General features: G+C 32.4%; 1 protein-coding gene across 1 annotated transcript in view; it reads right to left on the bottom strand.

Annotated features, from left to right (window-relative positions):
- NSF (N-ethylmaleimide sensitive factor, vesicle fusing ATPase) overlaps nucleotides 1-18,168 on the bottom strand; it is a 199,771-nt gene that overhangs the window by 149,127 nt on the left and 32,476 nt on the right. Inside the window, exons 3-5 of the mRNA XM_031968650.1 lie at nucleotides 13,230-13,315; nucleotides 10,084-10,183; nucleotides 5,239-5,278 (exon numbers count right to left, since the gene is read on the bottom strand). Of these exons, the coding sequence (XP_031824510.1) occupies nucleotides 5,239-5,278; nucleotides 10,084-10,183; nucleotides 13,230-13,315 (226 nt within the window). The remainder of the gene's footprint in view (nucleotides 1-5,238; nucleotides 5,279-10,083; nucleotides 10,184-13,229; nucleotides 13,316-18,168) is intronic.

Below are 18,168 nucleotides of genomic sequence, written 5' to 3'. Positions count from 1 at the left end.
TCAGTCACTTAGTTAATAAATTAATATTCTGATTTTTACTTCTTCTATATCAAAACAGATTATCTGCTAATTCATAATAACAGCATTTACATACGACAGACATTTAGAACTACATAGTACAAAGTCACAAAGACAATTCTGCAAGCAGAAATGAAACGTTAAATTAAACATTTCAATTTAAACGAAGTTCCTAAATTCAAACTAAGACATCAAGCTTTGAAGTACCATTAATAATTAAGAACAATGTTCTGACCCCTTTGATCTAAAAATTACAGTCCTCTACCAACATGAAGCAATTATCAAGAATAAAACAAGGTTAATAAAAGAGAATTAATGAGAACTAAATGGCAAATGACTATCAGAATGACACAAAACAAGAACCCCACAAAAAAGATTCTCAATACAAAATTAATTTCATCAGCATACATTATTTTTTAATATAGAAAAGTGTTAATTTTTAATAACAGTAGCATTTACTGATGCTGATTTTTAAAAGTTGAAAAAGCTTATATAATTAATTTTTACTGTGCTTTAAATGCTAATTTTTAAAATGATGCATGAATCTTATTCATAATTCTTATGAATACTACTGGGTTTTTTTTTCCTCTTATCCTTATATTTGCCTTCACAAGACCACTTCAGATCTTTTCACCTTTCACTTTGTAAGGAACTTAACAATGTTTCTGACACTATTCCATGTGAAGGAAACATGACTACAGGAATCTTTTATGTGAAACCTTCTTCCATCAACTTATTCCTAGCAAATTGTGGTCCAAGTTATTATTTCCAACCCCTATCCTTTTTCTAGAAAAAACAAAACAAAACACAATAGATGTGATCCACTAGGCAAGGAAACTTTTAAAAGTGTTTTATTTTGAACTTAAAACACCAAATAAAAATGTTTATTCTAAATATGAAGTAGTAAAGAAAAAGTTTACATGAAACAGTAAATTTCTATTATGTGTAGTTTGTTTTCCTTTTAAATACAAAAGGAATTCTACAAGTAGTGTTTAAAACTGTCCTGTGTTCATCTATACTTTCCATTTCTCTTTATTTTCTATTCACCTACACTGCCAGTTGGCCTTCTATCATCTCCTATACCTTCTTTACAATGTTTCAATGACTCTTTTCTCATTCTGGCAACTTAGCCTCCTTCTCTAGCCACTCCTCCTTGAAAGTCAAAAGAGTAAAAAGAAAAACCAAACTCTTCTAATAAATATGCCTATTCAAGCAAAACAAATTCCCAATTTGGCTATGCTTAAAAATGCCTCTTTCCATACTTTGAATCCATCACCGCTCTTACAGAGAATGGTAATAAGTTTTATCATCAGTCCTCTGAATTCATGACTGGTGACTGGACTGATCAGAATCAAGTCTTTAGAACTGTCTTTCTTTACAGTTTGTTGTTATTCAATTAGTTATAAATTTCTGTGATTTAGTCTCCTAATAATTTGACATTTAGAAAAAAAGGGGAGGGGGAGTAGCTACGTGGCATGGTAGGTAACAGCATCGGCCCTGGAGTCAGGAGAACCTGAGAATAAATCCCATTTCAGACACTTGACAATTACTAGTTGAGTGATTTAACCCCAAATAACCCCCATGCACACACACACACACACACACACGCACGCACGCACGCACACACGTAAAAAAGAAAAAAGAAAACTCCCATGTTTGAAAAATCCCAAAATATAAATTACTATGCTTTGAAAGGACTCTCATTTTAACAATAAATTTAAAAATTAAAAAAATAAAAGATTTGAGGGGGAAATGTGTGTGGTTATGTTTGTATATTTACTTATGTACACATAAATATATCTTTTCTTAATTTTAGCTTGTTTGGGAGTAGAGGGGATGAAAGGAAAAAAAAGAATAAAGTAAAGGTACACAGAAGAAAATAAAAGAACATTTACAAGGAAGTAAAGAAAAGACAGGCACTTGTGAATATAACTTTTTCTATTAATATATACTTTCTTAAACTGGTAATTTGTTATATATTTTGAATCCTCCTTGATGTTCTACTGGGCTTATGACAATGTTTTCTTTTGATTTGTTTATTCTTCTTTGTATTACTTTTCTGTTTTTCTTATTTTTTTTAATAATAAAAAGAAAACTGAAAGAGGCAAAATGACTATAAGGTAAAGATAAAAAGTATCAATAAAACTTAAAAAATAAATAAACAAAAGGTTCTTCTCAAGCCGGAATCCCTGGCCTACAAGCAAATGATGCTAATATTTGCTATTAGTTTTTGTTAGGTTTTCTCTAGTAAGGGTTCAGAAAATGCTTTATTAAATTGTTTATCCTTCACTAAAATCATACTAAAATGACCCAAATCATTATGAAAGTAACAGTGATAGAAACTCTGATAAATACTCACACCCAACTGAAAAGAAATGCTTCAGGTATAGACAGGACGGTATGTCTATCATGGAAGGACAAACCTAACTAAAATCATCTTCATGATGATTATTTTTTTCTCACAAGACTGTTTCATAAAAAGCCTACATTACTAGAAAGAAAATCCCTACATTTGAGGAGCAGGTGCCTGGCAAGTAGCCATATCCTTGATAAGAGAATTGAACACTCTGAAGAGTAAATTTAAAAGAAAATATATTACCTGTTTCCTCTGCTCTTAGAATGTGCTGTAGCTAAAAATATAGTATCATTTGCCCAACCCAAAACAAGTTTATGCTCAACTGTTACATGTTGTCACAGGCATCTCTAGACAATGTTGTTCTTCCCTTATTACAGACCATACACCCCTTAATTATTTAAAATCTTCTGTTTTCTTTCAAGTTCCAAATTCTCCTCCTTGATGTTTCCCTTACTACTAATCCATTTCACTGAGAAAATTGTGCTATAATTCTCCTACCCTTTTCTCTCATAGCCTTCTTCATCCTTCCTAACCAACTCAGGAAAAAATGTTCCATTCTATTTGGGAAAGTAACTTCAAAGACTTCCAATTTTTCCTTGTTAGCTTTCCTCAGATCCTGTATTTATCCATTTCTATAGCCACAACACTTATTCAAGTCTTATTCAATTCTTCAAACTTCTCCCCAGTTTCCCCTATGAATGAAATTTAGAATCATTTTCTTTAATATTCATTGTGATGCAATATCGCCAAGAAATCATAAAAGAGAGAAAGGACTTATTTATGCAAAAACATAGCAACTCTTTTTGTAGTGGCAAGGAATAAGAAATTGAATGCATGTCCACCGATTGGGGAAGGCTAAATAAGTTGTGGTATATGAATGTAATGGAATACTATAATGAGAGGCTGATTTCAGAAAAGCCTGGAACGACTGCTATGAACTGATGCTGACTGAAATGAGCAGAACCAGGAGAATGTTGTACTCAATAACAAGCAAGATTATGTAACAATCAACTATAATAGACTTAGCTCTTCTCAAGACAATTGCAATAAACTTGGGATGGAAAATGCCATCTGTAATCCAGAGAAAGATCTATGAAGATTGAATGCAGTTTGAATCATACTATTTTTACCTTTTTCTTTCTTGTGGGTTTTCCCTTCTGTTCTGATTTTTTTTTCCAACATGACTAACATGGAAATATGTTAAAAGAAATGATTGTATATGTATAACTTATATCAGATTGCTAGCTGTCTGAGGGCAGAAAAGAGATAGGAGTAAGGAAAGGAGGGAAAAAAATTTGGAACTCAAAATTTTACAAAAATGAATGTTGAAAACTGTCTTTACATATAATTGTAAAAACAAAATACTATTATTTGTAGTGCTGAGTAATCATTATTTGTAGTAAAATTATAGTACTGGAAAAAATGGCTGAGATAAAAAAATTTTTTTAAAGAATTACTGTGATGAAACTCAGATAAATACAGGGACTTCCATTTGACTCGAATAAAATTTAATATAGAAAAGATTTTAGAACTAGAAGGAAAGAAAAATAACCTAGACAATTCTTTCATTAGACAGATAAGGAAGCAGGCAGTTAAGGAAGAGATTACAGGATTCTTTAGTGTGTATTTCAAGATCCTATGCACATTGCAAAACCTACCCTTTTCTCCTGCTAAAAAGCAGTTCAGACTTTTGGGTTCATCATAGTAAACTTATTTCCTGCCCTTCAATTATATTTATTCCTCCCATGCTCTTATTTATGTTATTTTCATCTCCTAAACTATCCTTTGTTATTCTTTCCGCCAGATCTTATTCTTCTTTCACCTCAAAATCTTATTTAAAGTCCACTTCTTACTGCTCCTTATGAAATGAGGAATATGATAAGATTCAAAATGGAAAGATTCATATAGAGAGGAATGAGCAGATCAGGAAAACACTTTCTATAATGAATAATGATATAAAGGAAAACAACTACAAAAGACCTAGAATCTCAATCAATTCCAAGACTAATCATGATTTAATCATTTAACCAAGACCAATGATGAAGCATGTTTCCTACTTCTTCCAAGAGGTGATGATGGACTGGGGGTACAAAATGCAACTTCTGTTTTCAGACATGACCAATATATTGATCTGTTTTACTTGACTACATCTGTTACAATAGAAAATTTCTGTTTTGAAAGTAGGGAGGGAGAGTTGGTGGGTAGTGACAGTGATAGTGAAACATTAAAAGAACACATAACAGAGAAAGAAGTTCAAAGTAAACACACAGAAGCAGGCAGTTTTGTTAATATAGTGTTAAATTTACCATACACTTAAAAAACTGCAAATAACCTAAGTTTACAGTTTCATAGATGATCCTCCTTTCACATCTTCTTCTTACACTGTAATGTTCAAGTTTGTTGCTGTTTAAGGTCAAAATGAAAAAAGAAAAACTGTAAAATCTGCTTCTCCCCATAAACATACACAAAGAAAATGTTCCCCAACTAAATTCATCTGTCTCCAATAAGATCACATTCACCCTTTTCCTGCCTCAGCACTTATTATGCAGGTTAATTCCAAAGAGTTATATTTGTTTGCCCTTTATGTTTTGAAAAAAATTTAAAATTTCATATCTTTCTCATATATATTCTGCAAACTATATAATATGTGACTGTCCTGATCCCCCTTCAACTATAAACCTAGGAGGTGGGAACTATAGATTTTTTTTTATACTCTGGGTTTTTAATATAGTTTTCTTAACATAGCAAACATCCATTCTTATTGACTGACATACAATCAAGGAAAGAAAAATACTGATTCATTCATTTCAGTAATTTTGGGAATTCATGGAGAAAATAATTTAAGAGCTAAATAATATATTTACCTTCTATCTCTTGTCCAATAGAAAGCCCAGCCCATTTCCGCTACAGAGAGAAAAAAGAAAGCATTTTAGGAAACAAATAACTAATCAAAGGTAAAGAAACATGGCAAGAACTTTGTTCCCAGAAAATATACACATTCAACAGAAAAACAGTCTAATACATTGCTTATGTAAGGAGGCAGGATGGAGTAAAAGTATAAAGCAAGTGAGGCTTTGAATAAAAGACCTGGGTACACAGTCCTTGTTCCCCACATAATGGTAATGTGATCTGAGATAATTACTTCTCTTGAACTTCCACTTTTTCCCCTATAAAGTGGGGAGAATAATAATACTTGCATTACATATCTCATATACTTACTGAAAATCAAATGAGATAATACCTATAATACTTCAAGATCCTAAAATACCATATAAACATAAGCTTTTATAGGATATAATCCATGTATTAATCTGTCCATAATGTAGTTTAGCCCACCAATTTTCAAAAAGTCAAGTTTACTACATTATGAATTACATGAACAAAAAGAGCGTTTCTTCAGTCTTTGTATTGTATAATGCCTTACATGTAATAGGTACTTTTAAAATCTTGAATGATTGAGTAAATTAACATTTTCTTATGGGGAGATCCTCAATTTTTATTCAGAGATTATATACTATTATTTACCACACAATCCTTAACAAACAAAATGACCTCATTTCTTTTTATAAAGGAGACTAATAAACAAATAAGAAAGGTCATGAAGGGATATTGAAAGTTGATAGAGTAACAATAAGTGAGAAATCATAAAAGTCATAAACTTACCATTAGAAAACCTGATGGAAGTGAAGTAGGTAAAAGCACCAAAAAAAAGTTATACCTACTTATGGGATTACTCAGAATCATCATTAAAAAGGTAACTGATAATCAATATTCTGTTTTAAAAGGCAGAACAATATATAACACATTTTAGAAATATCTTTCAAAAATGTTTGAATAAAATTGCAACTATAGAATTTTAACGGGGATAGCATGAGTTACCTAAAAAAAAAAAAAATCACTTACACAAAATAGCTGATGATGAATAATAAATGAGGTATTACCCTCATTTTTTGAGTATGTTCCCCAAATCAGTGATAAAAGAAGGGGCATAAATGATTCTGCCTATAGTCATTATTTACCTTTAATCTCATAAAAAGGAATACTCTTTTTATGTATCTAACTTAAAAGTGATGGCATGAATCTGATATGTGATATCTTTAAATCCCCACTAACAGATTTTTAGCTAGTAGTCTGAAGTCCAAAGTCAATAAATAAATTACAAATCCTGGATTTCATTGGCATATGAAACTCCCCAGGGCATAAACTTTTCTATCAAGACAGATGAGCAAACATTCTAAAAAGTATAATCTTCATCACATGTGCAAAACTTTTTGTAGTAGTAAGACATTAGAAATTGAGTAGATGCCCATCAATTGGGGAATGGCTGAGAGAAGTAAGCAAAACATGGTATAAAGTAACAGCAAAATTATGTGATGATCAGCTATGATAGACTTAGCTCTTCTCAGCAATGTGGTGACCCCAGACAATTTCAACAGGCTGGGGACAGAAAAAGCCATTCACATTCAGAAAGAACTATGGAGACTGAATGTAAAGAGCATACTTATTTTCATCTTTTTTTAAAACTTTTTTTTCCTCATTTTTCCCCCTTTTGGTCTCATTTTTCTTTCACAATATGATAAATATGGAAAGTATGTTACAAATGATTGTACGTATATTTAGCCTATATCAGGTTGCTTGCTTTCTTGATGAAATGGAACATAAAGGAGGGGAAAAATTTAGAACACAGAGTCTTACAAAAGCAAATGTAGAAAATTATCTTTATATGTCTTTGGAAAAATAAAATACTATTTTAAAAAAGTATTTTATTTGTATAGACTATATCAGATTGCTTGCTATACTGGGAAGAGGGAAGGTAAGGGAGGAAGAAAGGAAAAAATTGGAACTCAAAAATTTTACAAATATAAATATTGAAAACTATTTTTACATGTAATTAGAAAAATAAAATTCTATTGAGAAAAAAAAAAGTACACAGAGTCTTCAGAGTTGCCTGGAGGCACTGAGAGGTTAAGTGCCTTTGCCCAGGATCACACAGCTGGAATGAATCAGAGGCATGAACTGAAACAAGCCTCCTAATTCAGAAAACAGTTCTCTATCAATACTCATGCTACTTTTAGATCTCATTGATTCTGATATCAGGTCTCTAGTAACCATACCACACTGTCTTTCATAAGCAATGAATAACACAAAAAATTATTCTGGGTTTAGAAAAATGAATTATCTCTACAAACTGGTTCAATTTTTTTCCCCACAGAGCTCAATTTAACAAACCACAATATAATAGAAGGAACAATGAATGAAGGGTTAGGGGACCTGAACTCAAGTCTTGATTCTCCTTCTTACTCTCTGCATGACCTGGGACAACTTCATCATCTGCAAAAACAGAATAGCTAATGTTTCAGCTTCCTTCCAGTTCTAAATTCTCTGAAAACATTTTCACACAGTTTAAGAGACAAAAATCAGCAACATGGATTATTTAATCCTTCACAGCCTTTCTCCACATTCTAGACATATGGACTGGCCAGAAGGAAAAGAAAGGCCAAAATTTTAAGTCTGGGATAAAGATAATATTAAGAGCAGTTGGCATTTATATGGAGTCTCAAGCTTTTTAAAATGTTTTATCTCATCTGGTCCTTATTCACTGTGAATAGGTATATCTCTTTTACAAAAGAGAAAACTAAAATTCAAAGAGGTTATGACTTGCTTCACGTCTGACATCTAGTAAGTGCCAGAGGCAGGATACAAAATCAGTGCTTTGGAATTGGAAGACCTGTGCTCAAATCTCACCTCTGACACTTGCATCTTGTATAATCATTGGAGTCTCAGTTCACTTCTATAGGCCTCAATTTCCTCATCTGTAAAATGAGGGCCCTAAGGTCCTCTAGAGTCCTAGGGCTCTGAATATGATTAGGACTCTCTTGACACCACATACAGAATTTCTGACTCTTTCCCTCTAATATTAATCACTTCTGATTAATATCCAAAGCACAGTGAAAGAAGTCATTATTGGAGGATTGGAAAACCCAAGATATTTATGTGCTTGAGCATCACAGATCTTTGTATGAACTTCATTCTGCTTAAGCCTTACTAGTTAATCAGTTAACTCCTGTTTACCTTTCACTTCCCCACCCAGATTCTCTTCTACCAAATTATCCTTCCATGATTTCCTTTGATTTGATTTTCTCTAGATTCCAGAAGCCAATTCATGAAAACAAATCATAATAAAGGTTTCTCACATAAGACTTCTCATTACCTTGTACCACAATAAGCTATTGTAAGTCATTTATCACAAAATAAGAGCCTTAAGGATTCTCTAAATCAGGTATCTTTATATTCAGACGTTCACAGGTGACTGAGCAATTTTAACCTCCCAATTTATATTCAAGAACATTCTGTTCAGATAAATAGTTTCCCTTTGTTGAAACAAAATGTAACCAAATTGGCAAATCTTTGCAAACGGAAATAAAGATTTAGATATAGAGGTACAAGTAATTTATGGATACAAATTTTCTTTTTAGATGCAATTCCAGCTTGAAACTATTGGTCTAAGTTAGTGGTTCTAAAACTTTTGTTTTCAGTATCTTTATCTTATTAAAAATTATTGAGTATCTCTCAAAAGCGTTTTTGTTTATCTGTATTATATTTATAGACATTTACCATACTGGAAATAAAAATATTTTTGAATTTGTAGACCCTTTAAAAGGGTTTCAGAGCCCCAGGATTCTCTAGAGCATACTTTGAGTACCACTGTTCTAAGTCATAGTTTACTCTTTCTCTTTCTCTGTCTCTCTCTCTCTCTCTCAGAAGGTACAGAATAGATTAGTCTGCTTAAGTCTCTGAAACTCTAAAGTATAGGATAGAACAGAATACTTTGAGGTCAGAATTCATGCACACTAAAGTAATCCTAAAATGTTTCAATAAAACATCTGCCAAAAACTCTCTGAATAATCCTGGAGCTGGTCCATAGCTTAGGTTTCTTTTATTCAACTCTGTCCTCCTGGTAGCTCTCAGATATTAAAGCTGCTTGCCTTTTTAAGATACAAGCTAATATCTGACACTAACCAGCAACTTGAAGAAGCATTTAGTCAGTCAATAAATATTTATTAAAGTCTCTAAGTATCATAACTGTGCTATGTGCTCGAAGCAAATTAGAAAGATATCCATCTGACCATAAAAATAATGTGATTGTTGGTATTATTACAAGAAGAGCAATAAAAAGATCAAACTTTTAGAGTTGTTATAATAGTAAATTCAGAGTGTCTTTGGTTACCAAGGGAGCCCAATCAGACATGTGGATTGAACATGCTTCTGAGCTGTCAAATGCATATATTAGAACACTGATTTAAAAATAAATTGTATTGTGTAGTTTTACATAACAATTTTACATTATATTGTATTGTATTATATAATTTTAGGAGATAAGATAATAAGAAGATTGCTGTTTTAACTTCTGTTTTACTTTGGGTATTAATACTGGACTAACTTGATAAAGGGCCTCCTGCTTCAATGATCTAAGTCAATTACCATAATAGCAAAAGTAAAAGGTATAAAAAGAAAAAAATCATGGAAAGCAAAGATACTTAGGATGGTCATGGCAAAAAAAAACTCCTGGAAATAAAAAACTTTGTAACATAGCACCCACCTGTATATTCTATTTGAATCAGAAGATACAAGATGACATCTAGATAAAAAAATGATTTTGCCACTATTTTCAAGCATTCTTGGAGACAATATGTGAATATCAGTGTTACCTGGGGTAAGCTGAATGCAATACTGCCTGGAACAACCGATGAATGAGTTCTCAGTGTAAACGTGTATCTGTGATTGGGTGAGGTCCTCACAATCACATGTCTAAAGGAAAGAAATATTGACAATGTTTCATTTTAAAGGAAAATGAGGTGAGGGCCCCTTCCTCAGAATGTTTAACTAACAGATGGATTTTATGAAGTACCCAAAGTATATATGACATTTTACCAAATGCCCAAATGAAAAAGAAAACATGGAATTTGTCAGTATTAAATCAACAATTGAAAAATTTTGATAGGGCTACAGAGTACATTTTAACTATTATGCTCAAGTTCATTACAACTAACAATTTATAGAGACTTCCTGTTCTCTATGTAAATCAAAAGGTTGGGGGATACTCCTCTTTTGTCCTTAAGGTTAAATAAAAAAAGATAAGAAGTTCCTCCCACTGAAAAGTACTTTTCACTTAGTCACAAATTTAAATTGTAATTTTATTCTATTTCAAACTGTACCAAATCACATGAAAGACTAGGAGAACAGGCAAAATTATGGTACATAAAAATATAATGAATCATTTCTAAATAGATTATAGTGCCCATTCATAAAAATGTCAAGTAAATCTAAGCAACTGATGTTCAATCATTTCCTACATCTAGAAAATTGAAGAAGGCAAGAAGTCAGACATATTACAGAGAATTTAAGTTATGCTCATTTTATGAGAAAAAGCACTGACTTACTATTTCTTCCTGTTACATTTCTATGATTTGACCAACATCTTTCAACATATGTTACAATAAACCCAAAATGGATACGTGATCTGAATATTAAAGATCATACCATTAAAAAAAAATTAGCAGACAACCATGTCAAATACCTTTTCACTATTATAGCTAGCAGGCAAATTCTTAACCAACAAGAAATAGAGATCATTAACTTTACCTCCCCCCCAAAAAAGAATTCCTAATACATAAAATTGAAAAGCTTTTGTAAAAAGCAAAATTAATGCAACTAGGGTAAAAAGGGATATAGTTAACTGGATAAAAATTCATATTTAATATTTCTGGTGAGTTTAATATCCAAAATATATAGATAACTTCATAGAAATCAATAAGACCAAAAACCTTTGTCCAAAAAATAAGTAGTCAAAGGACATGGATAAGCAATTCTTAAAAGAAAATTTACAAACTATTAACCATGATAAAGAATGCTTCCTATTACTACTAATAAGGGAAACACAAATCAAAACAATTATGAGATTTCAGATGACAAATGTGACAGGTTTATGGAAAGAAAAGTATTTAATTTGTTATTGGTGGAACTACTATCTTATGGTCTTACCATTCTGGAAAGTAATTTGGAATTATGCAAAGAAAGTTATTAAAATGTTCATACTCTTTGACCCAAAAATTTTACTGCGAGGCATATATCAGGGGTTCAATGACAAAGAGGAATGCCCCCATATGCAAGAAAATATTTATAGGAAACTTTTTATAATAGTAAAAAAGTAGAAAAAAAGCAAATGCACATCAACTAGGGAAAGTTTATAGTGTGGTAATGGTGTTCAAATGAAATGTAACGTTACTATGCTTTAAGAAAACTATTTTTAATACTGAGAAACAAAGAAAATACTAAATGAACTGATGTAAAATGAAGCAAACAATCAGCAAAACACTATACACAACGGGTACAACAACATAAATAGAAAAGAACAACAAAATAATCAAAATGAAGGCTAAAAAACTGTAATTGCTAAGCATGATCCCCCCCAAAAAAGATACTTCCTTCTACATCTTTGCAGAGGATAGGGCCAGTTCTCTATTGTCCTTAAGGGTTAAATTACATACACACACTGTCATTTTTGGAAATAAAGTTTATTTTTGCTAAACTGTTTTTAACTCCTTTATTCTTTTGCTATAAGGGATTGCTCTCTGAAAGAAAGAAAATGCTAAGTTGAAAATTTAAGTGATGTAAAACAAAGGTATTGATAAAAATTATTTTAAAAAAGATTTCTAAGATTTTTTCCATAGAAATTTTTTTCAATTTTTTTTCCAATAAGTGTTTCTTGCATTTTCTCATGTTTCAGAGATTTTATTATATCTATATCTATTATATCTAAAGCTCCATAACTATGAAGCTCTGATTATTTAAAATGGTGACTTCCTGTGGCAAATTTAGTTTAGGGCTAGAAGAGACCTTAGAAAAATCTAGAAATCATATATCCCAAATTCAATTTATAACTAAGGTAATACTGGTAACATAGAATACTACAACAGCACTGGAGTTGACAGGAGTGAACAACAAATACTTCAGATCTCAGTGTCCTTTTCTGTAAAATGAGTGGTTTGGCTCAAGTGACAAATTCTATGGCACAAAGTTGAAAGCAAGATTTGCCACAAATAATGACAAATGCTACGAAAATTGAAATACTTATTTATTAATACTTTATGGACATGTCAAATGTTCTATGTGTAGAAGCCTAAAATTAATACAAGTTTTAGAATAAAGGATTTCATAACTTTGGGCACTGAGTGAGTAGGAGAAGCTAGATATAACTGACAGGCTAGCAACAATTTTTAATTTTTTTTAAATGTTACTTGTAAAGATCCATCTTCCAGTCCTTATGCTGCAAAGGTTTTGATACATATGGGAAAAAAAAACACACACACCTATCAGTTTGGTCATCATAAAACAATCTAAAAACTCCATATTTATGCCTCTACATAATATAGAGGCATTTTGTTGTTCTTCGGTTATGTCTGACTCTTTGCGACTCCATTTGGGGTTTTCTTAGAGATACTGGAATGGTTTGCCATTTCCTTTTCCAGCCCATTTTACAGATAAAGAAACTGAGGCAAATAGGGTCACACAGCTAGTAAGTGTCTGAGACTGTATTTGATCATTTGAACATGAACATGAAGATGAGTTTTCTTGACTTCAGGCTCTATCCACTGTGTCCACATATGCTTATGATTAAGAAAATGTTTAAATTAAATCTGAAAGCAAATAACTCTTGCCCATCTCTGCTACTTTCCCATCTAAAGAAATGAAGGAATAAATGCATTTCCAATTTCCTCAGGTCAAAAGAGCAATATCCAAAAGTTTCTAAAACAGTCCTCATAAATTTTTGTTTTCTGTATTAATGATTACTTACAGGCCAGACTGGAAATCCTTTTCATTGACAACTGCACAGTTGCTCAATGACAACTCGTCCGTAGGGCATCTTGCTGCTTGCATAGACTACATTAGAATAAAGGAGAAAAAAGGTCATGAAAATATCATATTCTTTCCTAATATTATTCCCAGTCACAACATATAACAAGTAAATTCAACAATTTTATTCAGCATTAAATATTAATTAAAATATATTACTAATACTAAGAAGTTGTTTAATTCAATTAGTAATTTTTATTCCAGGAACATTCTAAAATTCTAGGAAGAGAAAGTGAAAAACCAAATAGTCCTTGAGGTCTAACCAGGAGCTGACACTGCACACAGATACACAATAGTTTGGGAGAACATTAACAACTGGGAGAACAGGAAAGGCTTTTTTGAGGGAAATGATTCTCAAGGAAGGAATTTCAAAGGACAGAGAAGAAGAGACAACATTTAAGACAAAAGAGGCAGTGGGGAAAAGGCTGAATACAGGGAGATTAAATAGTGTTTAGGAAATAGTTTTCCTGGAAACTGAAGAAACCAAGTTTTTAAATTGCTCAACAAAAACAAATTATAGAGGGTACATTCAAAATAGCGAAAGCCCTTTGGAAGCCTTTCATCCACAGCCTTCTCCTCCCCCTCCAAAGTTTGCTCTGTAAAAATGTAAAGGCCACATCAGACTACTTCTTGCAATTAAGCTATATAATCTACTGAAAAGCAGATTTTCAACAACTCTCCAAGGTCTCCAGATATAATGCTGTCAATCATGGTCTGATTAGACTATAAATAATCATATTAATTTTTAAAAATTAGGTAACTACTGTGGTGCAAGGGAATAAACAAATGAAAAACCAAAATATTCTCTTGACTTTTCTAAATTCATTCTTCAAATCTCAAACCAAAGTTTATTATTTCAAAAGCAAACTTAAAAGATAGGTTATTGGGAAAGGAAACATTGCTTCAAGAATCTCACTTTTAAAAGGTTGGTTAACTATGACCATCTGTGAACACTTTTTTAGAACATGACATTAATAGAACTCAAATTAGAGGTTTGCTCATCAAACAAGTCACAGAATTTTTTATAGTGAAATTAAGTCTGAGTGAAGAAAAGACAAAAATGGAGAGAGACTGGAGGTAGAAAGACCTGTGCTTGAACTAGAATTGTGGCTCTTTGAGTGAAGAGAAGGAAGATATATATGTATATAAAGACAAAAATGACCAGATTGAGCAGATGGATTAGATGTGTGGGTTGAGTGAAAGCAAGAGATCAAAAGTGACATTAAGAAGAAGAGGGTGGGAAAAATACGTTTAGCTCTGTTTTGGACATCTTGTGAGCTGGAGATGCCTTCAGGATATCCTGTTTCAATTGGAGATGTGTTGGTAAATTTCAAGCTCTCCCCATTTCCTACACAAATGGAACAAATTTGTGCCTCAGGATAAACATAGATTCTTGAAAAATCACTAAGACTTGAAGCAGAACATGAGTCCTCCAGATACAATCTGAGATCTGAAGAAAGACCCAGGGTCAGGATTAACTCACAAGAAGTGCAAACACCTCCAGGCTAGTTCCTGCAGAAACCACAAGAGGGAAGCCCTGGGGCTAGCTTCGGCAGCAACCCCAAAGACTTTCAAATCCCCAACTGCTAGTAGAATCTGGGTGTGAGTTTGGGAAGATAGAGGAAACCTGACTGATTAGGAACACCAGGACCAGTGCTGTGAGATACAGTCCTGGGGAAGAAGGAACCAGTACCCAGTAAGTGCAGAGGCAAGAGGACAGAGACACTGTGGGCACCTGCTGGAGGGTGGAACTCTTGGTTTAGGGTTCCTGGTCAGAGGAGAGGGCTGAAGTGAAGCCAGAGACACCCCTCATCCCGAGGATTAGAGGTGCTTACACTAATAACTAATTAAAAAAAAAAGAACTAGCAAAAAAGAAAGAACCCTACCATTGAAATATACTTTGGGAAGAGGGAAGACTAGGGTTTATCTTCAAAAGACATTGAAATTAAAAAAAAAAAAAGCTTGTATCGCAAAGAGTAGTGTGAAATGGCTCCCTACCCAGAGATAATTTATAGAACTCAAAAAAGAATTTAAAAATCAAATGAGAAACATTGAGGGAAATTTTAAATAAATAAAGACTACCCAAGAAAAACAAGAAAATTATGAAGAAAAAAAAAGCTAACCTACTAAAAACAGGAGATAGAATCTCAAAAATGAAAATAACTCTTTGAAAATTAGAATTGGGCAAGGGGAAGCCAATGCGGCTATGAGAGACCAAGAAATAACAAAACAGATTATAAAGAATGAAAAAATAGAACACAATTTGAAACATCTTATAAGAAAAACAACAGATCTGAAGAACAGATCAAGAAGAAAAAATATAAGAATTGGACTGCTTGAAATTTGTGACCAAAAAAAGGACCTTGACACAATAATTCAGAAATAATCCAAGAAAACTGTCCTAGAGTGATAGAACATGTACAAAGAGAAAAGTACAAAAAGAAATAGAAATAGAAAAACGTGTGAAAAATACATAGGAATATTATTGCCAAATTTTGAAACTCCAAGATCAAAGAGAACATTTTACAAGAAACAAGAAAAAAATAAACAATTCAAATACATTGGAACTACAATTAGAATTGTCAGGACTTAGCAGCAGCCACAATAAAAGACCAAAGATCCTGGAATCATATCTACCACAAATCAAAAGGACCAGGTTTGTGACCAAAAATATCATATCCGGCAAAATTATCTATAATATTGAATGAGAAAAAAAATGGACATTCAATGAACTTGCAGATTTTCAAGGCTTTCTATCAACCAAATCTGAACTTAATAAAAAACTTAACATATAAGGCCATTATCAATTTCAAGGAAAAGGGATTGCTTGGTTATATAAACAAAACAAAATTACATATATATATATATATATATATATATATACACACACACATATAGATAGATAGCTAGATAGAGATACACACACATATACACACACACACATATATATATATAAAATGAAGATTATAGCACCCTCCAAAAATTTATAAAGAAAAAAGGGGGAGGGATGGGTGGACAGGGAAAGCAAAGGATAAGGGAAGAAGACAAGGGAGGGATCCATGGATGGGGAAAATTAAATAATAGCAAGGCTAGTTAGTATTAGAATTAAAGCAAAGGGTCAGCAAGGATAGAAAAGATATTTGTGTGTCTCTGTGTGCATTTGTATATATTTACATATGTGTATATATATATAGCCTTTCTTAACTATAGCCTGCTTGAGGGTGGCTGACGGTGGGGAATGAAAGGGGGAAAAAAGAATAAAGTAAAAAAGGTGTGCAGCAGAGAACAAAAGAACAATTTACAGAAAGTAAAGAAAAGATGGATACTCATGAATATAATTTCTTCTACTTATATATACTTTTTAAAATTAGTATTTGTTATACATTTGAAATCTTCCCTGATGTTCTGCTGGGCACATGACAGTGTTCTCTTTTGTATTCCTTTTATGTTTTTCTTTTTTTTAACCCTTTTTATTTAAAAAAATAAATTTGGAAAAAAAGAGAGAGAGAGACATCTGGAAGTCACCTGCTTAGATATAACAATTTATGGAAGTTAATGAGATCATTAAGTGAGCCAGTATATGGCAAAAAGGGGAATGACTGGAGGGGACACTCATAGTTAGTGGGGATGGTATGGAAGAACCTGAAAAGGAAACTACAAAGCAGTCAAAAAGTAAGAGGAGAAGCAGCAGAGAAGTGTCACAAATCAGATGATCAATAATGTCAAGTACTTCAGAAAAGTCAAGAAGAAAAAAAAAAAAAAAAAAGAAAAGAAAAGTCAAGAAGGATCAGGACTAAGAAAAGGCCACTAAATTAGACAATTAAGGCATTGCTGGTAAACTTGGAGAGAGCAGTTTCAATTGAGGATTAGGTCAGAAGACAGAAAAGTTGTTTAGAAGAGATTGAGAAAAGTGAAGATACTGAGTATAGATTGCTTTCTTAAAACAGTTTAGCTATGAAAAGGCTATAATCGTGTACTATATCTTTGCCTGTCCCTTGTCAAATTGTCAGAAAGAATCATCTTTACGTCTGTACTCACTGCCTGCATCTCTGTAGGTACCCACTAGTGGCTCAGTCTGTTTCAATCTGGCTTTCTTCCCGAGTCAATCTACCCCAACAAGCTTTTAAGCACCTACTATATACAAACACTTATGTAAGGCATTGCCAATACAAAGTCAAAAGAAAAAAGTGTCTAAACTCAAGGAGAAATAAATAAAAATAGACATGTGAAGACAACATGCTAGATGTAGCTATCCAGAGATCCCAGTGTATATTCTGATAAGTGGATTCATATTTCATCCTTTCTGTAATTATTTTAAATAGATCTTTCTATCCTTTAATGTTAAGTTTTATTGGTAATATGCAGAAACAATGATTTTTTATAAATTTATATATCCTGCTACATTATTGGAGTTTTTTCATTTTAGTTGAATTTTTAGGGTTCTCTAAATTTCAATAAAAGTTGCAAAAAGTCGTAATTTTGTTTCCTCTGTGTCTATGCTTATTTCTTCAGTTTTTCCTTTGTCTTGCTCCTATGCTATTGCCATTTCAAAACCTATATCAAATAACAAGGTAACAGTAAACATATATTTCTCCCTTACGGATAATCTCTTGGGATTTGTTAAAGAGGAGTTGTTTTTAAATCTTCATAATAAATATGGACAGTCATAACAATTTTCTATTATATGAATGTAATGGAATATTAATGTTCAATAAGAAATAATCAGCAGGATGATTTTTAAAAGCCTGAAGAGATTTACATGAACTGATGCTAAGTAAAGTAAGTAGAGCCACGAGAACATTGTATACAGCAACTATACACAGCAACAAGATTAGGTGATGAGCAACTGTGATGGACTTGGCTCTTTTCAACAATGAGGT

This window comes from Sarcophilus harrisii, chromosome 4 (assembly GCF_902635505.1).
Source record: "Sarcophilus harrisii chromosome 4, mSarHar1.11, whole genome shotgun sequence".
Classification (NCBI taxonomy): domain Eukaryota; kingdom Metazoa; phylum Chordata; class Mammalia; order Dasyuromorphia; family Dasyuridae; genus Sarcophilus; species Sarcophilus harrisii.
This window is presented reverse-complemented; position numbering and strand designations above follow the sequence as displayed.